The 27,048-nt window shown below is 48.7% G+C and overlaps 1 protein-coding gene across 1 annotated transcript; it reads right to left on the reverse strand.

Moving 5' to 3' along the window:
- Positions 1-194: 194 nt before the first annotated feature.
- On the reverse strand, positions 195-25,705 carry SIGLEC15 (sialic acid binding Ig like lectin 15). Its single transcript, XM_067014663.1, has 8 exons — positions 25,603-25,705; positions 15,849-16,035; positions 12,980-13,091; positions 5,498-5,573; positions 4,721-5,104; positions 3,275-3,658; positions 2,096-2,126; positions 195-276 (listed from the first exon to the last, which is right to left on the reverse strand). The coding sequence occupies exons 1-8, from the start codon at positions 25,703-25,705 to the stop codon at positions 195-197; spliced, it is 1,359 nt and encodes a 452-aa protein (XP_066870764.1).
- Positions 25,706-27,048: the final 1,343 nt, after the last annotated feature.

The following is a 27,048-nucleotide window of genomic DNA, read 5'->3' on the forward strand; positions in this document are numbered from 1 at the left end:
ATATCTCTGAGGCTTGGAGACAGAAGTCCACGTAGGAGACCTCTGAGCCTCTGTGAGCAGCGTTCTGACCTCAGGGCGCCGCCAGGCTAGGGCTGCCAAGGTGCCTGGGAGCCAGGAAGGGCTGTCCCAGCCAAGCCACACATTGGCCTTCATTCCTCATGGTGTCCAGGGGATGCCGGTGGCCAATGGGCTCCTCAAGGTGAACACACGGCTGCTGGTGGGCCCTGAGGACTCATCTGGCTCAAATTTTCATAATTGGACTCCTGAGCTTGGGGCCTGTGGACAGGAGAAAGTTGGCTGACCACTCAAACAGGAGGGGTCTCTGACTGCCCAAACCACAGCCCAGGAAGGGGCGGAAGGAGGGACGAGAGGGGCTTCGGGGGCCGGAGGCAGGGCAGCGGCAGAACTTGCAGACCAGGGAGGGGAGCACCTGGGTGACAGCACCCCAGAGTCTCTGTCTCTGTCTTCTCAAAGGGATCTCTGTCTGTGGCTTCAAAAACCATCTCTGGGGTCCCGACCTCTGGGCCGGGCCTCCTGCTAACGCTAACCGCTTTCCTGACTTCAGGGACATCTTCGTGGCCTCTCAGACATAAACAGTCCACAGAGCTCGTGTGATCCTCACCGCACTCCCCCTCCCATCTTCAGGGCAGTAGGTGGCACCCGGGGCGTCAGCTCCGGACCTGCTGGCTCCCTTGTTTGTGCTGCCTACTCTGTCTGCCCCACCTCCCCGCCCTCTCTATTGCCACCTTCAGCCAAGCAACCTAGCCAGCTGCAGCCTTGGTCAACAGCCCTCACAGGTCTCCTGGACTCCACTCCTGTTCAGATGGGGCCACTCGTCTCCTTAAACCATTCACTGACCTGCCATCGTACTCCGAATAAATCCCACAGCCTGCCGGTCCTCTGTGCCCTCTTCCCGGGTCACGCGTGAGCCTTTCTAGAGCCTTTTCCTCCTGGGTTGCCCCATCACCCTTGCCTGCCCATCGAGCACCCGCCTCAGGTCTCCTCAATGTCCACAGAGAGGACATCCTGGTCTAAAGCAGCCACAGCCCAGTGGCACCTCCCTCTCCTGGGGCTTTACTCCATCACCTTGTTCATTTTTTTTTTTTTCCCACAGCTTATATTTTACAATCTAAGATCCCTTGTTTATATGTTTATTAAAATTCTCCATGTTAAGGTGTGAGTTCTGTGAGGTGGAGGATTGTTGCTGTACTTTTAGCATCCCAAACAGTACCCGGTACGTGGTATGTACTCAACAGATATTTGAACAACTGTCAGCTTTCTGATTAGGTGCCCTGGTGGGGTAGTAAGTTAGCAGAGAAGAGGGACTTTGCACAGGTGTTTGAGAATGTGGAGATCACTGAGCAAGCAGCTGCAGAGAGGCGCCTGGGCTGGTAATGTGGCTCTTCCAGCCCCCAGGCACACGTGGGAACGGAGCTATGGGAGTGCCCGGGCTTGTCTAAAGGGTCCTAGAGAAGGCTGTCATCCCCCGCCCGCCTCCCCCAAGCATCTCGGACAAGGTCTTGGAATTGGATACTTTCTTCTTCTACGCAGGCCTTCACTTGGACAGACACCAAGAGGGGGCAAGGCCAATGCTTTCTAGCTGAGTCTGTGAGCCCTCAACCAAGCCCTCAGAACCTCTAATGATATTTTGCTTGCAAAGCCTTCAGCAGGGTGTCTGGGAGAATGATGGCCTAATGGTGGCTTTTGTGTGGATCTGTTCTAGAATGCTGGGCACAGGAAACACAGCCTCCACGGAGCACAGCTAGGTGCAGAGATAAGGCAGACCCAGAAAAATGACCCTTCAGCACCACAGACACCAGGCAGCTGGTCCGGAAGATAGGCCAGTGTGAGGCCCACAGTCAGTGCTGGAAACGTGGCGAGCAGGTCAGCGTGGCCTGGTCTGGCTGCCAGGCTTGGTCGGCTGAAGTAGGGGGGAAGGCTGCAGGGAGGGCCTGGACCCCGATCAGGGCTGGGACGCCAGCCCCAGCCCTTTGCCCATTCTTCCTTCTCAGGCTGCCCTCCATGAGAAGCCTGCACCCCTTGGCCAGGGGGGGGACTAGAGTGGGGCAGGGTGGGGGTGGGCGAGCTTACTTACCGCGGTGAGGCATCCTGGGTGACTGGGTACTCTGTGTGAGGGACAGAGAGAGAGGAGGCATGAATCTCCATGGTAGCCTCTGGGCTACAAGCCCCGCTGTCCCGCCCGCCCCACTGTGGAGAGTGGTCTGGAGGGAACAGCTAGCCAGCAGGATGCAAAGAACTGACCTGAAAGATGATGAGTTACTGGGAAGGACAGGGAGTGAGACGCGGACTTAGCAGGAAGACCTGCTTCTCTGAGGCCCCTGGAGCACAGAATGCTTGGTGGGTTTGAAGACGCTGCTGGAAAGCCAGTGTGGCCCCAGCAAAGATGGTAGCCGGAGCAACTGTGACAAATTTTGGATTTCATCCCAGGAGAGTTTGAGGCTGGTGCTACTCACCTGGGCGGTCTGAGAGGCTCTGGGAAGCCTCCTCTCTGGGGCACAGAGCAAATTTCCCATCCAGCTTAGTGACAGTAGGGAGGGGTGACGGCAGCTTTCTGAAGACCGCCTGCTAGTTCGAGCTTCCACTCTTTTTATACATGCTGTTCCGTCTGCTAGGAGTACTATTAGCTCCTTGTTTTCCTAGCTCACACCTGCTTATAGCTTTTGATTTAGCCTCCCCTTACTTGTGTAAAGCCTTCCCTCCCGGCCCCCGTCTGCATGCCCCATCAGAGAGAGGCCCACACTCTCTGGGCTTCCGTAGTACATGGGCTGATCGCACTTCTCTCTGCAGACTGCAATTATCTGCTTACTCCTCAGCACGCATTCATCAGGGAACCATGTCGTATTCACCTCTGTATTCCTAGCACCTATGCAGCACATAGTAGCTTTCAGGGTGCTTGTTGTGACCCAATGAAATGGTGCTATTTGGGAAAGCCTGTGTGTGGTCGGAACCCTTCCGGATGAGTCATTTATGGGGTGCTGGTAAAGAGGTGGGCTCAGAGCTATATCGTCTGGGTCTATATCTCTGTGACTCTAGGCCAGAGGCAAGTTCCCTAACCTCTCTGGCCTCAGCTTCCTGATTGTAAAATGGGCTCAGGCTGGTTCCCGCCTCCTGGGCTTGATGCAGGGAGAGGAAAGTGAGATGATGCACGGGTGCGTAAGTGATGTTTCGCTTGTGTCATGCCAGGTGGAGGTGGTCAGCCTGGAGGAGAGCCCCGGCGGCCCCTCGCACCCACCCTGGCCTGGGGCGCACCCACCTAGGCGGCGGCGGGGGGCGGCGGCACGGGCGGCCAGAACGCCGAGTAGCAGCAGCAGCTTGAGGCCAAGCGCGCCGAGCGGGAGGGCGATTGCTGAGGCCCCGGAGGAGCCGTGGAAACGGAACAAGTAGACGCTGGCTTCGACGCGGCCCAGGCTGTTGGAGGCCGCGCACGTGTAGCGGCCGTCGTGGGCCAGCGCGGGCAGCTCGGCGGTCACCTGGTGGCCGTGATCTTGACTTGGGCTCAGCACGGCGGCCGAGCCGTTGCCCAGGGCCGGGCCGGACCAGGCGAGGGCGGGCGGCGGCTCCCCTTCAGCCGTGCAGAGCGCGCGGAAGGTGTGAGTCGGACCGGGCAGCACTGAGATGTTGACGATCCGCGGGGCGGCTGCGGGCGACGGTCGAGGAGGAGCGGAAGGAAGCGCAGTGCGGTCAGAGCAGCGGCGGGGGGCAAGGGGCAGCCCTCCCCGTCCCCTTGGCCCAGAGGCTTGGAGAAGGGAGCGGCGGAGGGGGGCGGGGGGCGGTGATACGGCGAGGAAGGAAGAGGCGCTCGGGCGCCACGATGCCTCGCTCCCAGTACCGGTGTGACCTTAGGCAAGTTATTCCGCCGCTCTGTGCCTTAGTTTCTTCACATGTAAAATGGGGATCACTTACATTACGGGGCTGTTGAGAAGATCTGACAAGTGGGGTGCCTGGGCAAGTGCTCTCTAAACGCCGTTACTATTGCGGTAGCACACGACTGGGAGCAGTCTGCTGGAGTGATTTCAAGGGCACCTCCCACTCCCAGACAGCCTCACCAGGACCTAGACTTGAGACGATTCACTGAACCGGTGGGACTGTGGGACTGGGGCGGACAGGGGCGAAGAAACTTAAATGCACCCAGAGAGTCGGCTCAGCCAGCCCAAGGGGACATGGGAGGTTCTCGGCAGCGTCAAACTCAGCCCAGAACGCCTGGGTCCCCCACAGGGGGGTTCCGGGATTTTTACAAAGCTCCTTAGGTCATTTCAATGCTCAGCCAGGGTTGAGAACCATGGCTCTAGGATCCTGGTTCCCACATCTTTATACCACAGGGTCTAGAGAAGTGCCGGGCACTTGGTGGGCTCCCTGTGCACCCCCTCTGTGCACACAGCTCACTGCAGTCCTTGCCATATTTAAGGTGACCGTTCCTCGTTTTTCTCCCCCCTAGTCTGAGAGCTGTTCGGGCATATTCACTCTCTAGGAGCTTCATTGCAATGCCCAACCCAGGCCGCCCCCACCCCGCCAGCCCTGCCTGGGGCCAGGATTCGGCGGCATTTTTAACAACTTCCCCGGGTGGCCCGTAGCCATCTCCAGGTGTGAGACCCCCTGCTCTAGAGAAAGGGGTGTGCCTGTTGTACCCCTTCCGATCCCAGCACAGAGCCCGCACCTAGGGAGCCCTCGGACGCGGCGGGGAGGCGGGCGGCGCGCTCACCGGTCACGCGGAGCCGGACGCCGTGGCGGCTCTCGTAGCGGTCGTGGACGTCGCCGGCCAACTCGACGCGGCAGAAGTAGCGGCCGTCGTCGGCCAGCGCGAGGCGCTCGACGCGCAGCGACAGGTCGTTGCGGCGCGGGTTGCCGAGAAGCCGGAAGCGGCCGTGCAGGCTGAGCGCCGTCTGGCAGAGCTCGCTGCTCCGCGCCGCCGCGCACCGGAACACCTGCGGGCCCGTGTACGGCTCGCCCGCGCGCCAGATGGCCGTGAGCGGCCCGTCGTAGTGGCGGTGCGGGTGCGTGAAGGTGCAGGGCAGCACTGCCGCCTCGCCCGCCGCCGCAGTCACCTCGGCCGGCACCTTCATGGACCAGCGCTGCGCCGGCGCACCTGCGGGCGGGCGGGCGAGAGGCAAGCGGCGTGCGGCAACCCTGCCCGCGCCCTCGTGGGGCCTGGAAACCTCAGGACTCGGGAAGCGCCCTCCCTGCCCTCGGGAGTGCGGAGAGTCTGGAAACCCACCCCAGGACTCGAGAGGCATCTCTTGGGACTTTGACTCCCGTGACTTTGTAGGTGCCTGGACTCTCCCCCCATTTCCCTGGGACTATTTGCCTCACTCAGGGTGGTCCCACCTCACATACAGGCCCAGTGACCCCAACCTCTTTCCCATCAAAACTTCCCCTGCTGCAGAAAAGCGCTGGGATCCCGTGGTTACAGTACAGTCCCAAGACGCTCCCCCCCCCGGCCCCCGCCGCCCCAGATGGCGATAATAATAAAGGCACTTACTGTGCAGCTCTGTGTGCATTTCTGTGTTGAGCAAGTTCCTGGTGGTATCTCTTTTAGTTCTCACAAATGATCCTAGAGGTAAGCAGAGTTATTCCCGGGTTACATGTTATAAACCGAGGCACAGAGAGTTTGAGGCCTGAGGTCACACAGCTAGGAGGAGGCAAAGCTGATGTTCAGCCTCAGGACTGCCTGACCTCACTGTGGCACTCTAGTGCACTAGGGCATGGAAACTTGGGGCTTATCCAAGGAGAGCAGCACTCCCATTGACAGAGGGGAAACTGAGGCCTTGGGAGGCGGTGGTATGTTTTGAAGCTGGTGTGTTGAGTTGGTGGCTGAGATTCCTGTACAGTCAACCCAAGTGGGCTTTCCAAAAGGCCAGTGCCCAGACAGGGAGCTGAGGGAGGGGTAGACCGCTGTGCTGCCTCCTTGTTTTGCACAAGCGCCTCTGGGCTCAAGTTTCCTCACCTCCCATGTTGGGAGCCTCTGAAGTATGGTTGAGCTAAGGTCTGGAAGCTGCGCTCTGCCTGCAGCTTACAGAGGGCTAGAGAGTCACTCACTGCCTGTCTTGTTGCCGATGTGTGCTTCTTTGGGGGTGGGGTGAACGGGGTGGGTGGATGGGTGTCAGCGCTGGGAGGATCAGGGCAGGGGGCCCGGGAGCCTCCTCCAGAAGGGAGGGACAGGCTTAGCCTCTAGTGCCCAGGTACAGTTCAGGGAAGGGATCTTTACAGGGAATAACATAGCAGCCCCTGTATTTCCAAAGGACTTTGCAGTTTACCGGGTTCTTTCACATGCATCACATTACATGTCTCCAAGTCCAGTGCTCTTTGCTCTGTGGGGTAGCCCCACTTGTCTCTTGGGCGGCAATCTCCTCAGCCCACAGCTGGCAGACCATCCTCCAGGGAACCCATCCCATCTATGAGTAATCTACAGGTCAAGGCATTCCTCCTGCCCAGAACCGATGTTTCCTGCCCCTCACATGACGGCCCACCGCTCTTTGGAGCTTTCGCCTTCCTTCCCTGTGATGGCCCTCCCGGGATCCCATCATGACTATCCTGGACCCAGTAAGCCTTCCCTTCTCTGACAGAGGTCCTAGTCCTTCACCTGCCCCTCTCCATCCTCACTGCCCGCTTGGTACTTTCCTTGCAGTGTAGTGTCCTGACCCCGGGGGCTCCAGATGTGTGTTCCAGATGTGCTGGGCCAGGTAGAGCGGGGTATGAATTGGGTTGTGTGAGCTGTGCCTCATAGAAAACCTCACTTTGGGATCGTGCCGAGCTTGCAATGAAATAAAACCACAAGGTGTTTTTTGTTTTTGTTTTTTTTCCCACACAGTTTGCTTCTAGGGAACCCATCCCATCTATGAGTAATCTACAGGTCAAGGCATTCCTCCTGCCCAGAACCGATGTTTCCTGCCCCTCACATGACGGCCCACCGCTCTTTGGAGCTTTCGCCTTCCTTCCCTGTGATGGCCCTCCCGGGATCCCATCATGACTATCCTGGACCCAGTAAGCCTTCCCTTCTCTGACAGAGGTCCTAGTCCTTCACCTGCCCCTCTCCATCCTCACTGCCCGCTTGGTACTTTCCTTGCAGTGTAGTGTCCTGACCCCGGGGGCTCCAGATGTGTGTTCCAGATGTGCTGGGCCAGGTAGAGCGGGGTATGAATTGGGTTGTGTGAGCTGTGCCTCATAGAAAACCTCACTTTGGGATCGTGCCGAGCTTGCAATGAAATAAAACCACAAGGTGTTTTTTGTTTTTGTTTTTTTTCCCACACAGTTTGCTTCTAAGCCAAATCTCCTTTCTTCTGGACAAGGGGAAGTATGCTTTTGAACCCAAGCGGGGGACTTGACATCTTTCCCTAGTAAAAGCTCGTTTGTTCAGTTGTTGATAATCAAAGGGCCTAGTTCCAAATTTGAGAAACCCTTCCTGAAGGTTTTGCTCGTTCAGTCAGTACTTCTAGCTGCAGAAAGCATCTCCCAGTCTTGAGGCTCAGCCCCTGCCTCAGTTTCCCTGCGGTCCCGCCCTCTGTCACCTCAGCCTCCTCTGACATCCTGCACTTTGCAGGCATCACGGAGCCAGGCATTGACTCCCCAGGGATTGTTTACTGTTGTGCATTCATCAATGGGCCATTATTGATCTGAGACACATTCCCCACTCGAAGCCAGGCGCTGCGATTAGAGCCAGGGCTACAAAGGGCAAGAAAATAACTTAGCCTGTTGGAGCTCACAGCTCAGAAAGGGTGACAGATCTGGGAACCCGTAGTTACACTAAAGCCTGCCAGGTGCTCTAATGAGGGACATGAACAATGTTCCCTCTGTCTGAACATGGTTCCTGGCCCCTTTCACTCACCAGCTCCCTCCTGGTCGTCCCCGGGCCTCCGCTGAGTCATCCTACAGCGGGAGGCCTTCACTGAGCCCTAAGCCTGGGTCTGGCACCCCTTCCCCATGCCCCAGGGCTGGCAGAAGTTCTTCCTCTGTATGGGCATTGCCTGTTCAACTGTATCTCTCGTCCAGGCACCCAGAAGCTCCAGGAGGGCAGGGAACATGTGTGGGGGTCATATTTGTGCAGCTGTTGCCCAGCACGTGCCTGCCATGTAGTAGCTGATGTTGAATTGAATTGCTGAGGGAGAGCAGAAGGGAGGCTGCCTGGGCTGGCAGAGAAGGGTGGTTGGGCAGGGGTTGATTGAAAGCCCCATGAGAGAGGAGCTGCCGCCTCAGCAGAGCCTTGAGAAAGGAGTGGGATTTGCTAAGCCCTGAAGTAGGCTGAAGGCATACTAGGCAAAGGGTAAAATGGAATTACGGACATCAGCATAGAAGTTGCAGGGTGTGAGAGGGTAAGGGTGTCAGAGTACATGGTGCTTTGGGGGCTCGTTGGGAGACATTGCTAATCTTATTCCATAAGCAAAACAATCCATGGGGTGCTGTCATTAGCCCCCCTTTCAGAAAGGGGATCTGAGGCTCAGAGAGCCTGAAGGACTTGGCAACGTCATTTGGCCAACCAGGCAGAGCCAAGGCTTTCCCTCGGAGTGTAATTGAGCAGGACCCTATGAGGTCTTCCCGGAACAGATCAACACCCATGTCCTCCGCCTGCCTTTCGTCTGTAGAAAAACTGTAGTCAAATAATCAATTTAATCAGAAAAGTGAGAAAATGCAGAAAGAAAGGAAAACAGTCAAGCAACACAAAATAATTATACTTTAGCCAGGAAACAAAGTCAAGGACCTCTAGTTCTTCCTCAAAGACCATAGATAATGTTCTGAACCAAGTCCTTTGAGCTGTTTTGCAGATGCTGAAACCGCCACCAGGTGGGAGAAGTTACCTGTATGCTGCCACAAGCACGGAGACCCCAGACCAGCTGGAAGGTTGATGATGCTGACTCCTGATGACCTCACCACCAACTAGTCAGAAGAATGTCCACAAGCTGGTCACACCCTGCTCCTTGAACACTAAGACTCCTCACTACCCCTTCCAGGACAGGACACGCAGTTTTGAGGGCATTAGCCCACTGTGGCCCCCTTTGCCTGGCAAAGCAATAATGCTATTTCTTTCCACTTCACCCAAAACTCTGTCTCCTAGAGCAGCGCCCCCCAGGGAGGTTTAATCTGGCACCAGTGAACAGAGGCTGAATTTCGACAATAGGTGGGTCGTGTTCTGACCTTGTCCCTGGACTCTGTGCTGCTCGAGGATGACACAGCCTAGATTGGGAACATCTGATGTGTGGTACAGATGACAGGTCAGGGCCCCTCCCTCCCTGGCTGGGTTCTGCTCTGGGAGGAGAGAGGGCACACAGAGGCCCTTTCACCAAGTGTGACAGTCTTGGCTCCCATTAGGGGGAGATGTGTGTTTCCTGTTTGTCTGCTGCATGGTGTTCCAAGAGGTGGTCACCTGGACTCACTTTTACACAGAAACCTTTGGTTGAGTTCACCCAGGGGACTTGAGGTGAAGGTGGGAAGTCCCAATAGGGATTACCCAGGGAGCAGATGCGTTTGCTTTGGCAGGAATCCAAGCTCCCCAGCCTCCTGGGACATTTACTATTCCCTCTGGTAGCTCCTGCATGTCTCTTAGGACAGGGCAGGGACAGCCCCCTGAACTGGAACCACAGCTCCTTTTTAAAAAAAAAAAAATTAATTAATTTATTAATTTTTGGCTGCGTTGGGTCTTCGTTTCTGTGTGAGGGCTTTCTCTAGTTGCGGTGAGCGGGGGCCACTCTTCATCGCGGTGCGCGGGCCTCTCACTATCGCGGCCTCTCTTGCTGCAGAGCACAGGCTCCAGACACGCAGGCTCAGTAGTTGTGGCTCACGGGTCCAGTTACTCCGCAGCATGTGGGATCTTCCCAGACCAGGGCTCGAACCTGCGTCCCCTGCATTGGCAGGCAGATTCTCAACCACTGCGCCACCAGGGAAGCCCCACAGCTCCTTTTGATAGGGTTTCTACTCTTCCTGCTTCATGTCTATCAACCTCCGGGGGTCAACAGGAGGCCCACATTCTTCCCCTTGTCCGAAATTCCTCCTCTCAATGGTGGGCCACTGAGCACGGTGAAGAGCATTCCAGCTCTGGTACAGCTGGACATGGGTGACATTCTCACTTGTATCAAGCACCCAGTCTGTGCCTGGCACTGTTCTAGGCTCATCCACTTACAGGGAGATCTTTGGGCGAGTTGCTTAATGCCCAGGTCTCAGGCTCCTCTGCTGCAAAATGGGGTACATAGTACTTTCCTCATAGGATTGAGGATGGAATGAAGTCACACGTAAAGGTCACCCGGACAGTACTTGACACGCAGCAAATGCTCAGTGATGTTAGTTCCCTCCTTCACTAGCCGTGCAAAGCGAGTGGGACCAGGAGGGAGCGTGGGGGTGGTGCTAACCAGTGGTGGGGAAGGAGAAGGGCTCTGGACGGACAACTCAAGGCGATAGGGGTCGGGGGGCGGTCAGGACATTGATGCCGGAAACTGCACCATCTGTGGCTCAACATGGCGCCTTAGACCACATGTCATTCAATAGCGCAGGCCTTGCCCTTAACTCACCTGAAAGCTAGTCGTTGATTCATGTACTTATTCACTCAATAGATGTCTACTGAGGGTCTGTCTTGTGCCTGATACTGTGCTGAGTGTTGGAGATACAGCTACGGTGCCAATCAGTGGCTGCCTCAGTGTGTTTACAGCCTGTCCATTGCTCAGCCATTGTTTGTTTTTCATTTATACATGAGTCTAACAAGTTTGTTAAATTAGCTTCCCAGACTTGGGAAATACAGATTGAAAAGCTAGAAAGTGTCTTCTGTGTGTAGTCCATTGAAAGCAGCAAGGGATAATAATCAGCAGTCAGGGAGGAAGGTTCAATAAAAATAATGTGACGATCGGGACAGAAATGATAAAAGTACAGCACAAAAGGGACCCTTTAGAGGAGGGGTAAGTGCAGAGGGCCTTGGGGCATCATGACTGCAGCAGGCTAGTGAAACATTGCTCGCGGCGATGACTTGGGTCACCTTGGAAAGGTTCATTGCCATGAGAGGCGTGCCCCTCACACGGGGTCTCAGGCGTCCGTCTGGGGTTGTAGCTCTGGCTAGACTGGCCCTGACTTTGTGACCAGAGGTGAGTCGTCAGCTCTCTGGCCTCAGTGGGCTCATCTGTCAAATGATGTCTCTAGATGCTTACTAAGGAGAATTTTAAATCTAAAAGTCTGTGTCCGAAAATGATATTTGGGCAAAAATGACAAGTCTGGCAAGCATTTTAGAAATATGTCAATATAAAATTAACTGAAAGGCTTTTAGGTACTTAAAGTAAGTCATTAGCTGTTGAGAAAACTCAGCTACCCGGAAAGAGGCATCCACGCTTGATGGTCCTGTGCAACCATTTACTAAACTTTCCACGTTGCTCCCTCACGCCTCCCGTGGTGACAATGCTCATTGAGGGAGGGCTGGGGCTGCAGCACTGGGTACCAGCTTCCACGTCATCATAATCACGAGTCAACTGAGGGGTAGTTAACTCATCCTGGACCTAGCATCCCAAAGCCCTGTGCCAGTGGTGTCAGGGTGGGATGAGGACTCGGCAATGGAAACATCTGCAGAACCTGCATGGGCAGAAGTGGCATCTGGATGGATCAGAAATAGAGGCCTTGGTTTTGGCTGCAGCTAAACCAGATTCCCACCAGTTCCCTGGTGAGGAAGCAGCAGGGATGTGCACGGGAGCCTCCCTGTAGCTCATGTGCAGTGCGTTCTGTGTGATGGCATTTATGTTAACTAGAGAGAAAACTGTTTATGATTTTGTATCTGAGCACGGGGCAGTCGCTGTCCATGGACCACAGATAGGAAAGCAAGCCGGTGGTGGTGGCTGTGATGGGACAATGGCCAAGGGGGGTGTCCTCAGAGAGTGGCGCTCTAACAAGAATTAGGTCTGCTGGGGTGGGCTTTTGGGGACAGGTTTCTGGAGGAAACAAGCATGGACATTGAGGGGGAGAAGGATGCTGCCAGGCAGGTGCTCACCATGGACAGACGATGCCTCGTGGAGGCCTAGACTTGTGGCCCTCAGAGGTGGAGCCCCTCAGAGATCTGCTCCCCACCCCCTAGGAGGGCTGACGTTATCAGCTGACGGGCAGCCAGTCTGATGAGCTCAGCTGTCTGTAAGGGGCTATCGTCCTTGGGGACAGCTGGACATGTTAGTAGGGGTGTTCTCAGCGAGCGACTCCAGGGGTGGCTTCTTGGACATTGCGGCGCCTGAAGGGTCAGGAGAGGGTGTCCTGGGGCAAAGACAGATGTTCGACTTGGCCACCGGACCTCCCCAGTTAGGTGTGTGGCTTGAGCCGGGGCAGTTGCCTTTCATCTGATTCCCTCCTGCACCTCAGTTTGCTCTCCGTAATTCTTCCTTCTGGGCCTGCATATAGTCCAGACAGGTTATCAGGGGGAGGAAAAGGGCAGAGACCAGAGGGGAGAGGAGGGAGCGGAACCAGGGATTCCATCCATCGGTGCAAAGCAGACCCCACAGACTCTAGGGAGCTGGGAGACGCAAGTCAGTGAAAGGCCTGACCGCTCCCCTTCGGCCCTCGGGTGGTCCTGTTTGCCCTTTAACCCTTGCCTCTCTGGCCACTTGGTTGTGGAGCTGGACCCTCTCGCCTGGGCTGACAGAGATGCAGAGCCGCGGGTAGAGCCTGCCCCGGGCAGTGTCCCCGCAGTGCGCTGCTCTTAGGCGTTCTGATTCCACCTGTCCCTACCGAGCTCCAGCTTCCTGCACCCCTCCTCCTCCCGGGTAGGACTTCTCGGTCCCAGCCGCTGGCCACAGGAGCCAGCAGGGGCAGAAGCGTCCCGGCTCATCCAGCCTCCGTTTCCTTCTGGGCCCACGGCAGCAGTCCCTGACCTTTCCCCGCGCGTCCCAGATAAGCGCCCCATGTCCTTGGGTGTGAATTGGTGTGAATTGTCTTGCCTTCTCAGTTTGCTTTTCTGCAGTGGTTCAGAGCTAGCCAAGTAAGTTCCTCTGAGCCCCAAGCTTTGCCCCAGGCTCACCATCCACTGCACGTAGGCGTAGGCGATGGCAAGGGCTGGGCTGGCACTCAGGAGACTCCAGTTCACATCCAGCCCGTGACACCCAGAAGGGCCCTGACCTCGTCGAGCCTCCCTGAAACAGGGAAAAGGGCCCCCACTTTGCAGGGTTGTGGTGAAGAGTAAATGAGCTGCCGTTAAAAGCCTGGCACGACAGTCCTCAAGGATGACAGCTGCCGTGATGGCCGCACCAGCTCCTCAGAGATGTGGGGACCAGTGGAGGTCTTGTCCAAGGTCACTAAGTGGCCACAGTTCCCAGATGACTGTTCTTCCCACACCCCTCATATCCCAATTTCTAAAAGCAGATCTGGGGCGAGACAGACAGGAAAGACAAAAGAGAGTGTGAGGACCCCTGGGCGATGAGGGGCTGCCCCGGGGTGCTGGGCGGCGGCGGGGGTGGGGGGGGAACGCCTGTGTGAGGGAGAAGTCACGGAAAGTGGAAGAGGGGGGTTTCCTGGATGAATTCCTCCACTTCACTTTTGCCATAGGTCAGCCCTGGGCCCTGTGCTCAGAGGTGTGACAGGGATGGGACCGTGACCTGTGGCCACCTTGCTCTCAGGCCCCTTGGGCTCCGGCCGCTTCCAGACTCGCTGCCACATGGAGAGGCTGCACAGGGATTTCAGGAAGACGGAAGCTGCTCCCCCTAGTTTAAGAGCTCTCGGTCTCAGTGGTGAAGCGGCTGCCGGCCACGAGAAGAGGGGTTCCCTCGCCGACCCAGCTGCCTCGCTCCCACGTGTGCCCCGCCTCCCCGGGGAGTCGTGACCTATGCAGCTGGAGCATTTGTGTGGTCTGGGTTTTGTACTTGAACATGTGACTGCTCATGCTTCCCGTAAGTTTTCTTTTTTTTGTCTTTTACTGATTCATAGCTGCTGACTCTTAGCGGGAGAAAAAAACCAAACGCAAACAAAAAGCCCCCAAACCTAGTGGCCCTTGAAGCTATGTGACTTGAGCAACATTTCACTACCATTTACTGCACAACCGCTGAGTGCCAGGACTGTGCTGGCGGCCTTCCACCCATGATCTGATTCTCCTTCAGGCACCCACGAGGGGACGGGGACCCCCATTTACCGAGGCTCAGAGAAGTTAGGTCACCCGCTCAGGGCCACACAGTTAGGAAATAGCAGAGCCACGATTCGCAGCCTTGTCTGACGGGTTCTCCTGTCTGCCCCAGTTGTGGTGACCTCTTCCAGCCCCACCCTCTATGTGGGACCCAACCCGAAATCATCCAGAAAGATGGCTGAGTTAAGTCAACTTGGGAAAAGGAAGCCCCTCCCCTATCAGCCCCCACCACAGGGCTCTGTGGGTGGGACAGTGCTCAGTATGGGGTCAGGAGGTGGTGGCGTGGTCCCGTCTGGAGCCACATACCCCCAAGTTCAAATCCCCATTTCACCCTGCACCGCCCACTGAACCTCTCTGTGCCTCAGTTTTCTCATCTGTGAAAAGGGAACATAATAGTTCCTCCTTTCTCATAGGATTATGATGCTTACGTGAATTACTAATTAAAGTGCCCAGCACTTAATAAGAGCTCTGTAGGTACTTGCTGTTAATATTCAATCCAGCCCCGAACAGAACTCCACTGTGTTGAACGCTATAGAGGAAGGATCAAGGGCCTGAAGAGTGGGAGTTTATAATCCAATCGTGGAGATAGGACCCCACCCAAGGAAGATTGACTAACAGCTTGGAACACCATGATGTCAGTGCTGTCACCACGTGGCACGTGATGGCCAGTGGCGGCTGTGCACATGGAGGCCTGGATGCCAAGTCTGGGAGCACAGTCATGAGGATGTCTCAGGCTGAGTGGGGTCGAGCAGAGGACTGGGGCCTGGACAGAGGGGCTCATGAGGGTTGCCTTTGTCATTATCCCAGTGGCTCTCAACTGCATCGTGCATCAGAATCACCTAAGATGTTTGAACATGCAGATTCCTGGGCCCTGCTCCTGACATATTCTGATTCTGCAGATCTGGGGAGGAGCTGAAGAATGTGCTTTCTTTTTTTTCTTGATGTGGACCATTTTTAAAGTCTTTATTGAATTTGTTACAATACTGCTTCTGTTTTAAGTTTTGGTTTTTTGGCTGCAAGGCATGTGGGATCTTAGCTCCCCTACCAGGGATCGAACCTGCACTCCCTGCATTGGAAGGCAAAGTCTTAACCACTGGACCGCCAGGGAAGTCCCAGAATGTGCTTTTTAACAAATGCGTGCCACTCCAGGGGTTCTGATGCAGATGGTCCACGACCAGCTCTTGAGAAATACTGTTCCCAGGGATACGGACTCCTTGAGCTAAGTGCCCTTAACTGAAGTGACATTGATACTTAAGCCTGAAGCAAAGAGTTCCCACTCACTTCTTGGGGTTCCCGCTGCGCGGTCAGAGTGCCCTCGATCACTTGCCCTACTCCCCCAGTGAAGTCACCCCACCCTTACCCCAAACAGCCATGTGCTCTCCCCTCTTTCCCGGGGCTGTGCCCATTAAGAAGCAAAGCACTTGGATGACGACAGCAACCCCAGTCTGTCAGAGCCTGTGCTGCCCTCCCCAGAGCTGGTCCCTTATGTCCCTGGATCCTCACAGCAAAGACCTGGGCAGGAGACCTTTCTACAGGTAAGGACACTGAGGCCAGAGGAATCCAGGCACTGCCTCAAGTCCAAGGCAAAGCCTGGACTTGAACGTCTGGCTTCTGTCACCACAGCCTCCCAAATGGCAGCTCTTCCTTCCCCACAGGCCTGGAGGCCCTGGCAACCCAGCTGCCCTGAGTTGCAGGGAGAGAAGACCGTACCTACAATTTTGTGAGAATCTATTCTGTTCTAAAAATGCACCAGAGAACAGAGTGGGAAACTCACCCATCAGGATGACGCACACCAGGGAGGCCAGGAGTTGGGAGGAACCTTCCATGCTGTGAGGTATGGAGCCCCCAGGCAGCCCCACACTCAGCCAGGCCGCTGGCGAGACCCCTGCTTGGCGTGGGTGTGGAGGAAGGAAGGTGAGAGGGGGTGGGCGGCGTGCCCAGGTCTGCACCCCTGCCGGGCTCTGCGGATAATGGAGGAACTGGGGAGAGGCAGCCAGGCGGCTCTAAGTATGATTAGATGAGACCCATGGGGTTTAGTCATGTGGAAAACCAAGAGAGGAACCACTCGGATGATTCTCCAGGACAGGAAACAGAGAAGTGGACGGGGAAGATGCAGGACCCTTTCCTGTGGCCGCTGTCCCTTTGAAAAATCTGCTGTTCTTTTGCTTCCTTCACTCCTTCTCTCCCTCCTTCTATCTTTCCTTCCCTCTCTCTTTCCCTTCCCACATTTTTAGTGTGCCAGGATGGGTTTTCATCCTGGTGAAGCTGTTTTACTGTGGCCATATAGGTTTTGAAGTGGTGATTATTGATGGAAGGAAACAAATCGTCTCCAAAATGTAATCATTATTGACAATGCTTACATTACCAAGCAGCATAAATGGGAAATAGTAAAATTATTAAGCAAATCAACCCAGACAAGCATGTCACAATGCTCAGAACATCAAAATGCCAGATTAAAATATCCTGCTACAGGGGCAGAATCTCGGTATCTGTTGCAAGGAGATAATTGGGAAACTGAACAAAAAAGTGGCCAGGTTGGGGGCTGGCAAGGATGAGCCAATCCTTGAGTAGGAGGAGGTGTTTTAGTTCAGATAAAGGTTAATCTACTGGGGAAAAAAAAGCGATTCCCAAATATAATGGATTAAACAAAAATAGAAGGTGACTTCTCTCCCATGTATCAGTCCCAAGGTGAGCTGTTTATACTGGCAGGTGGCCTTACTTCTCATGGTCATTCAGGGATCTAGGTCCCTTCATATCGTCACACTGCTACCCTTTCCCCCAGGGGGTTGTTAATGCCTTCAAGGTTGAAGCTGGCTTGTTCAAGGTCTAGCTTGTGTGAAGGGGAAAGATAGAAACTCTAAGTCTTGTCTAAGGCTCGTCTTTTCTCTATCCAGGAACCAAAGATTGTACACATCACATCCCCTCACATCCCATTGGCCCAAACTTAGTCATACAACCACATCTACTGCAAGGGAGGCCTGGAAATGTGGTCACTACTAGGTAACCACATGGTCAGGTTAAAATTTTATTACCAGTGAAGTGGGAACAGATGTTGATGGATAGTTACCTATCTCTGCCACAGATATTTGCTATAACTCCAGAAAACTAAACTTTGCAGAATAATTTATTCCATAAACTCTGAAATGTCATTGAAAGATGCACCCTTGTTTTATATATCACTAAGAGTGAAAAAAATTTCTAGCTTTTTATAAGATGCCACTGACTGCAATATGTATCCTGATCTCAGAAATGTTAAAGTGTAAAAACAAGTACACCCTAGAATTGATGAATATAATTCATTTTTAGCCGTTTATAGTTTTTGGTTAATACAGTCTCAATAAGAAAAGGCCAGCATATCTTCCCTATGCTGAGAGGAACCATAGGAAAGAGTCATGTCTATGCTTAGGCCAGGGTTTTAGAGGGAGGCCAGGCATACGGATGGTAGCAGGCATTGAAACGAGAGGCTCCTGTGGGGAGTGGGGCCTTTGTGAGGGCCTCTCCTCTGCCTTCCTCTTTGACTATCTTGACTAACCTCTGACCACCCGATACGTTCCCCTTCCATGGCCACTTGTCACTTCCTGTGTACCTCTTGTTTCCTTAATGTAAGGATCCAGCCAGAAAAATGAAACCCCTGAGAAGTGTTGAACATGGAGGGGGACTGGATATAGGTAGCTGGTAATACAGACAATTGAAGGATGAAAGAGAAAATAGGAGATTCTGACATAGCCCAGCTATTAGTAACTACAGGAAGTAGCTGCCACTCCTAAGGTTGGTGGGGCGGGCGGGAAGAAAGGAAGAGGTGAGGTTACTGAGGAGTAGGAGCTTAGACGCAGGGCCCATGCACAGCTGGTGGTCAGATGGATGAAGGGGGCACTGTGTGCCTAATGCTCAGACTATGGGATGAGGAACGGCAGACACACAGCTGGCTGACGCTGTCCCTCTGAGGGGGTTCCGCAGGTTGGCTTGCCAAAAGAAGCTGAAGGCTGGACCTAGAGCTTTTGCAAGGCGCTGGAGCAATACTTACTGGAACTGGAAGCTCTCCTCCCAGCTTCTAACTTCTCTCTAGTGCCTTCCATCAGCTAGCAAGTGTGTCTGAGAAATGTGGTTTGCAGAGTCCCAGCCTCAGCACCTAGAGCAGAGTGTAGAAATGTAGGCTTGAGGCCGAGAGCTGAGGTGTAAATACACAGTACTCAACTGGACTGTAAACCCTTCCTGGAAGCCCTTCTTCCATATATCTGGGGCAGTGTCTAGCATAGCTCCTGGCACATGATATGGGTTCAAAATTATTTGAATTCGAGTTATTGAAAGTACTGTTTAGTTAATTCAGGAATGAAAAAAGGACCTTACTAGAGAATTCACAGACATTAAAAAAAACCCAGAGGATATTATGAATAATTCTATGCCTGTAAATTCAACAACTTGGATGAAATGAACCAATTCCTTGAAATACATGAACTATCAAAACTTACTTTAGAAGAAATAGATAATCTGAATAGTACTATATCAAGCTAATTAGATTCATAGTTTAAAACCTTCCAACAAAGAAAACTGTAGGCGCAGATGGTTTGGTGAATTCTACCAATATTTAACAAAGAGTTAATACCAATTCATAATCTCTTTCAGAAAATGGAAGAGGAGCACACGTTTCCCAACTCATTTTATGAGGTCAGTATTACTCTAATGCCAGAAAAAGACACTACAAGAAACAAAAGCTATGGATCAATATCCCTCATGCACAAACAATTCTAAAACAAAAGTGTTAGCAAATTGAACTCAGCGATATACAAAAGGGATAATACATCACAACCAAGTGTGGTTTATTTTAGGAATGCAAGGCTTGTTCAACTTTGAAAAATCAATCAATGTAATTCACTAAAGTAACAGACTAAAGAGGAAAAATCATATGATTATTTCAATAAATGCAGAAAAAGCTTTTGACAAAATTCAACACTAATTCATGATAACTTTCAGCAAACTAAGAATAGAAGGAAAGTTCCCTAACCTGATAAAGAAAATCTACAAAAGAACTATAAGCTAACATCGTACTTAATAGTGAAAGACTGAATGCTTTCCCCCTGAGACTGGAAGAAGGCAAGCATGTCTTTTAACCATTCCTGCTCAACCTTATACTACAAGTCCTAGTCAGTCCAATAAGACAAGAAAAAGAAATAAAAGATACACAAGTTGGAAAGGAAGGAATAAACTGTCTCTATTAGCAAACAACATGGTTACTTACATAGAAAATTTTAAAAAATGGACCAAAAAACCCTTCCCCAAACGAATGAGTGAGATTAGAAAGGTCACAGTATAAAAGACCAATATACTGAAATCAATTGTACTTATATATAGTAACAATGAATAGTTGGAATTTTAAATTAAAAAATCCCAGAATCATTTACAATAACATAAAAAAAAAAAAAACCCAACAAGTACTTACATAAAAACCTGAAAAAAAAAAAAAAAAAAAAAAAAAAAAAACATGTGCCAGATCTGTATGCTGAAAACTATGACACACTGATCAGAGTGTTTCAAACAAGACTTAAATATGTGGAGAGATATACTGTGTTAATTGCTCAAAAGTTTCATTATTGTTAAGAAGTTGGGTCAATTCTCCCCAAATTAATCTATAAATTCAATACAATCTTAATCAAAATACCAATGGGCTTTTTAGGTAGATCTCTATAAGCAGATTCTAAAATTTATATGTAAAGACAAAGGAACTAGAATAGCCAAGACTTTTTTTTGAAAAAGAGAACAAATTATAAGGACTATCATTATCTGAGTTCAAGACCAAATATAAAACTGTAGAAATTAAGATAATGTGGTACTGGTGAAATGATAGCTACAAAGGTCAATGAAACAAGGTAGAGAGTCCAGAAAAATAAATAGGCAACTGATTTTTGACAAAAGTAATAAGGTAATTTAATGGAGAGAGGATAGCTTTTTCAGCAAATGCTGTTGGAACAGTTGTATGTCTGTTTACATACATACATACGTACATACATACACACATAAATAGAACCTGACCCATAACTCACACCTTATACAAAAATTAACTAAAAATAAATCATAGATCTAAATGTAAAATGTAAAACTATAAAATTTCTATGAGGAAACAGAAAAAAGTCTCTGTAACTTTGGGTTAGGCAGAGTATTTAGGTGCAACACCAAAAGGATATGTTAAAAAAATTGATAAATTGGATTTTGTTAAAATTAAAAACATTTGTTCTCTAAAAGACACTGTCAAGAGGATGAAAAGATTAGCTACAGACTAGGAGAAATTATTTGGATAGCACATCTCTAACAGAGGCTCCATAGCCAGAATGCACAGAGAACTCTCAAAGTTCAACAATAAGAAGATGATAATCATAATATCATGATCATCAACCCCAAATGAGAAGATTTGAACAGATACTTCACCAAAGAAGGTATACACATGGCCAATAAGTACATGAGATTATGCTCAACATCATTAGTCATTAGGGAAATGCAAATTAAATTCATAATGAGTTAGCACTACACGTCTTTTAGAATAGCTAAAATAAACAAAACTGACAATACCAGATGCTGATGATCAGAAGAACAGCTGGACACTTATACTTCACTGGTTGGAATGCAAAATGGTAAGGCCACTTTGGCAGTTTGTCAGTTTCTTAAAAGGTTAAAAATACACTTACCATATGACCCAGCAATTCCACTCCTAGGTATTCACCCAAATGGGATGAAAATTTATGTTTACAAAAAGGATGTGTGAAAACGTTTATAGCACCTGTATTCATACTCACCCCAAACTATAAACAACCAGATGTCCTTCAATCAGTGAATGATAAAGTATTGCACATGCATGCAAGAGAGTGCTACTCAGAGGTAACAAGGAGCAAACTACTGATTCACACAACAGTATGGATGGATTAAATGCATTTTGCTAAGTGAAAGAAGACAGACTCAAAAGGGTACATACTGAATGATTCCATTTATATGATATTCTGGAATAGGCAAAACTATAGGAATGGAAAACAGATCAGTGGTTGCCAAGGGTAGGGGTTCAGGAAGTGGTTGACTACAATGGAACTGTGTGGGGGAATTTCATGATGATGGAACCATTTTGTATAGTGACTGTGGTGGTGAACACATGACTCTATGCATTTGACAAAAAGCATAGAATTATACACTGCAAAGAATGAATTTTACTGTATGTAATTTAAAAAGTCAATGAGGATATGGGGGCAGAACCCAAAATGGAATATAAGTCACAACAAGGCATCTAAATATGTTACAGAAGAATAACCTAACCCACTGGAGAGAATAAAGAACTAGCTTAAATTACTTTGGAAAACAGTTTTGACTGAATAAGGTTAAAGACAAAGAACTCTACATAGATACTGTACTCCAGTTAGTACATTTCTCCTAGGGATATGGGTTAGAGATTCTGAAACTACTTATGTGTACACTAAGATTGAACAAATAAGTAGATTTAATGTAGATAATGAGAACCAGATTTCTCTCTGCTGGAAAAAAAGTTACAATTAAGAAAAGGGGAATGCTAGAATGAACCTTGTAATATTGGATTGGAATTGGAGGTATCAGTATGAAATCTTGGTTTAAAATGTATATATACAGATAGATAGATAAAAATGAATGTGTGTGTGTGCCTGGGATGGTAGCGGTCTAGACACCATGATACCCCTGAATCAGCAGGCACACCTAGTGTCCATATCTTGGTCTCTAAATAAAACTCTCCAATATAAGGAATCAGGGATCCTTGAGAGAAGCAGTTGATTCCAGGGCAGGGGAAATACAAGATGTGTCTGGGTCATCTGGTAGTACCAGAAACTAAGGAAGTGCTAAAATAAAGGATGGGGACAAATTGAAGGAACTCTTAATGTCCAAAGCTAAAATAAACTTGAACAAAATAAATAACAATAGTATTAGGTTATAATCCATAGAATAAAATAAACATGAGTTTATACTGATATAAGTGAACAATTGAATAACTATATTTTTAAAAGTTCTCTCATCCTTATCTTTTGCTCTGTGGAGTGAGAAGTGAGAAGTTGTCCTCTCCAACCCTGCAAAGACCTGCATTGGAACTTTCTCATTTCCTTTCACTTCTGCTTGTAATCTGGCCAGTTCTTTCCTGAGTTCATATCTTCCTAGTAATACCTTGACCTTGACAATGAACAACACACTCTACTAATGCTCTAATTTTTAAAAATCTCTTTTCCTAGAGCAACAAGTACATTAGGTTATGATCTGTCTACCAAGTTATCACCATTAAAAAGTGACCATCTTTCCAGTCTCCAATATCAGTTTTTCAGCCTATTTACCACCAAACTGCTAAGCCAATGGCACATAATATTAGGATTGCTTTTTATTTTAAAGGAAGCTCCCCACTTCTAGTATCAATTTCTGCATCAATCATGCCTCAAAAATAAGCTAGGTTATGTGTGGTAACAAATAGTCCCTACATCTCAGTGGCTTAAAGCAACGAAGGTTTACTTCCCACTCGCTCTACCCTATTGACCACTGTGAGCTGGTGGTGGGATACTCTGCTCGGCATAGACATCACTCAGAGATGAGGTTGACAGAGTCAACTGTCTTATGATACCTACACCTCAACACTAGGCTTCAGGGTTTCCTGATACAGAGGAACAGAGACCCAAGTTCTAGAAATTAAATTCTTCACTTCATTGGCAAGAACTGTCATCTGGCCACACATAACTTCAAGAAGGCAGGAGACTACAATCTTTCATGTACCCAGAAGGAGGGCTGGACCAGATGAATGTTAGTATTCTGCCAATAGAATCCCCCCTTTTTTTTTAGTTGACAATATACCTAGTCCTTGGCAATTCTATACTACTTTACCAGATATTTATCATCCTTTCTCCTCCCTCTGCTTTTGCCTCATTGCCCATTTCTGACAAATGAAACACAACAGAAAGTCTGCTGAGGAACTTCTGGGAAAGTTTTTGATTCCTGGATAAAAAGAGAAAAACTGGTGAAGAGAAAGTCTTTAACCCTCATCTCTTTTTTTCCTAGTATTAGGATGTGATGTCTGGAGCTGTGGTAGCCACTTTGTGATTATAAGGCCCTAACTACCAGCATGAAAAGCCAACATGTGGAGAACAAAGTGGAAGGATAGAAAAGACCTGAGTCTTTGATGACATTTGGATTTTTTATTGTATTTCAAATTGATTTTCACAATGTCTGGCATATCAGTGCACCATAAGTGCTTGCTTAATTGAATCATACATTTTACCCACTATCATAACATTATTTTTGTCTGTGTCTGTGTGGGTCTTGTTACCTCAACCATAGTTTACAGCCCCTCCTTTGTACCCCTTTCTTAGCACCCTTTGCTTTCCTTATAAGAGCTCTTATCACCCTGGTTTGACATATTCTCCTTTTTTTCAATCTAATATTTATTATTATTTAGGCTAACCAAATGAATATTAGAATATTTCTTTGTGTCTTTGGGATTAAAAATTTTGCTTTATCTTTCTAAGGGCATTTTGTTTTCTGAATACCTGTGATTGGTTTCATAATGCTATGAAAAGAGGGAAATAATTTTAAGCCAGCATGGTTTTTAAATTTTTTTAAAAAATATTTAAAAATTGAAGCGTACTTACTTTACAATATTGTGTTAGTTTTAGGTGTACAGCATGGTGATTCAGTTATTGTTTTCAGATTATATTCCAATATAGGTTACTACAAGATATTGATATAATTCCCTGTGCTATCAGTAAATCCTTGTTTCTTATCTATTTTATGTATATTAGTTTGTGTCTGTTAATACCATACTCCTCATTTGTCACTCCCACCCTCCCTCTCCCCTTTGGTAACCATAAGTTTGTTTTCTATGTCTGTGAGTTTGTTTTTGTTTTGTATACAGATTCATTTATATTATTTTTTAGATTCCACTTATAAGTGATATCATAGTATCTGTCTGACTTCACTAAGTATAATATTTTCTAGGTCCATCTATGGTGCTGCAAACCTTTTTTTTTTTTTTTTAGCCTGTCTGCCCCATTTTATGATACTCCCCCAAAGCAGAGATCACCTTTTTTCATTTTTTTTCTTCTTCAACATCTAGCACATAGGACCTCAAGACCATGGTTATCTAATTATTTAATATAAAATACACCTGTTTTCCCTTGTTATTTATTTATTTATTTATTTACTTGTGCTATGCAGGCCTCTCACTGTTGTGGCCTCTCCCATCTCTCCCGTTGCAGAGCACAGGCTCCGGATGCACAGGCTCAGTGGCCATGGCTCATGGGCCTAGCCACTCCACGGCATGTGGGATCCTCCCAGACTGGGGCATGAACCCGTGTCCCCTGCATCAGCAGGTGGACTTTCAACCACTACGCCACCAGGGAAGACACTCCCATGTTATTTTTACGAGACAAGGTACACTCAGAAAATGCTGTGGGATGCCCAACCTCTGGTAGTGTGAGCTCCTTGTTCTCAAAGAACAGGTTTAGATTTTAATCTATCATTCACACTTTCTGAAGAGCTAAGTGCCTAAGCTAAAGTGTCTGAACAAGTGAAAATATAGCCTATCTTTGGACTTTGGTTTCTCCCCTCATTGGAGTTATCAGCTTTCCTGTTCATTGCTGAGCTCAAAGCCAGTAGTCTTCAGGTCTCCAAAGACTTCAAAATCAGATGCTTGTAAAGTCCTACTGAGTCTCTGCCCATGATCATGGGCCAGGATGCTGCCACAAGTCCTCTGTCAAGGACCTATTGTGACAAGATGTAACTTCCTGCTCCATGAGAGACTGGCCAGTGAGCCTCCCAACCCAGCCTCAAAGGCCAAAGGGGGCAGCAGAGCTTGGCTCAAGGGTTAATTAGAGGGCTGATTGACGGGGGGGGCAGGCCAAGGCCCAGGGTGGTTGAAAGCAGGCAAGACAGGGTGGGAGACCTGGAAAAGGAGTTTCCAAAGAGACAAATGGGGCAGCAGCAGCTGGAAGCCTGATGGGACCCTCTCTTGTTGCCCTTGTGTCAGGCCCCAGTGCCTCAGGACCAGAAAGACGTAAATCAGGGCAAAGTGTGGGCAGGTGGTGCAGGAAGAGCTGCTGTCCATCCACACATCACAACAGGGCTTGAGGAGGAGCAGGAGGACTGTATACACACACATGCACACAAGTTATATCTATGCATGTGTATATATGATAACACATATACATATATGGATAACTTATAGATGTACATACACATAGTAGCTGCTCAGTTAAATGGTTCTTCACTTTTTTGGTTTTGTTTTGGTTTTTGTTTGTTTTTATTTCCATTACACTAGGAGGTGGATCAAAAAAGATCTTGCTGTGATTTATGTCAGAGTGTTCTTCCTATGTTTTCCTCTAGGAGTTTTATAGTGTCCAGTCTTACATTTAGGTCTCTAATCCATTTTGAGTTTATTTTTGTGTATGATGTTAGGGAGTGTTCTAATTTCATTCTTTTCCATGTAGCTGTCCAGTTTTCCCAGCACCACTTATTGAAGAGACTGTCTTTTCTCTATTGTGTATCCTTACCTCCTTTGTCATACATTAGTTGACCATAGGAGCATGGGTTTACATCTGGGCTTTCTATCTTGTTCCATCGAGATCTATGTTTCTGTTTTTGTGCCAGTACCATATTGTCTTGATTACTGTAGCTTTGTAGTATAGTCTGAAGTCAGGGAGTGTGAGTCCTCCAGCTCCGTTTTTTTCCCTCAAGACTGATTTGGCTATTTGGGGTCTTCTGTGTCTCCATACAAATTTTAAGATTTTTTGTTCTAGTTCTGTAAAAAATGCCATTGGTAATTTGATACTGATTGCATTGACTCTGCAGATTGCTTTGGGTAGTATAGTCATTTTCACAATATTGATTCTTCCAATCCAAGAACATGATATATCTCTCCATCTGTTGGTATCATCTTTAATTTCTTTCATCAGTGTCTTATTGTTTTCTGCATACAGGTCTTTTGTCTCCCTAGGTAGGTTTATTCCTAGGTATTTTATTCTTTTTGTTGCAGTGGTCAATGGGAGTGTTTCCTTAATTTCTCTTTCAGATTTTTCATCATTAGTGTATAGGAATGCAAGAGATTTCTGTGCATTTTTGTATCCTGCAACTTTACCAAATTAATTGATTAGCTCTAGTAGTTGTCTCGTGACATCTTTAGGATTATCTATGTAGAGTATCATGTCATCTGCAAAGAGTGACAGTTTTACTTCTTCTTTTCCAATTTGTATTCCTTTTATTTCTTTCTCTTCTCTGATTGCCATAGCTAGGACTTCCAAAACTATGTTGAATAATAGTGGTGAGAGTGGACATCTTTGTCTTTTTCCTGACCTTAGAGGAAATGCTTTCAGTTTTTCACCATTGAGAATGATATTTGCTGTGGGTTTGTCATATATGGCCTTTATTATGTTGAGGTAGGTTCCCTCTATGCCCACTTTCTGGAGAGATTTTTATCATAAATGGGTGTTGAATTTTGTCAAAAGCTTTTTCTGCATCTATTGAGATGATCGTGTGGTTTTTATTCTTCAGTTTGTTAATATGGTGTATCACATTGATTGATTTGCATATATTGAAGAATCCTTGCATCCCTGAGATAAATCCCACTTGGTCATGGTGTATGATCCTTTTAATGTGTTGTTGGATTCTGTTTGCTAGTATTTTGTTGAGGATTTTTGCATCTATGTTCTTCAGTGATATTGGCCTGTAGTTTTCTCTCTTTGTGACATCTTTGTCTGGTTTTGGTATCAGGGTGATGGTGGCTTCATAGAATGAGTTTGGGAGTGTTCCTTCCTCTGCAATTTTTTGTAAGAGTTTGAGAAGGATGGGTGTTAGCTCTTCTCTAAATGTTTGATAGAATTCACCTGTGAAGCCATGTGGTCCTGGACTTTTTTTTGTTGGAAGATTTTTAATCACAGTTTCAATTTCGTTACTTGTGATTGGTCTGTTCATATTTTCTGTTCCTTCCTGGTTCAGTCTTG

The sequence above is a fragment of the Kogia breviceps genome, chromosome 15, assembly GCF_026419965.1.
Source record: "Kogia breviceps isolate mKogBre1 chromosome 15, mKogBre1 haplotype 1, whole genome shotgun sequence".
Lineage (NCBI taxonomy): Eukaryota > Metazoa > Chordata > Mammalia > Artiodactyla > Physeteridae > Kogia > Kogia breviceps.

What these genes read in the sequence shown, in the direction of transcription:
- SIGLEC15 (XM_067014663.1), bottom strand. Translation starts at nt 25,705, where the DNA reads ATGGTACTGGCACAAAAACAGAAACATAGATCTCGATGGAACAAGATA. An exon ending in ACTAATGTATGACAAAGGAG is followed by an intron (nt 16,036 to 25,602) that starts GTAAGGATACAC and finishes CATTATCCGCAG; the next exon opens with AGCCCGGCAGGGGTGCAGAC. An exon ending in CGCCCCCCGCCGCCGCCTAG is followed by an intron (nt 2,127 to 3,274) that starts GTGGGTGCGCCC and finishes TCCCTCACACAG; the next exon opens with AGTACCCAGTCACCCAGGAT.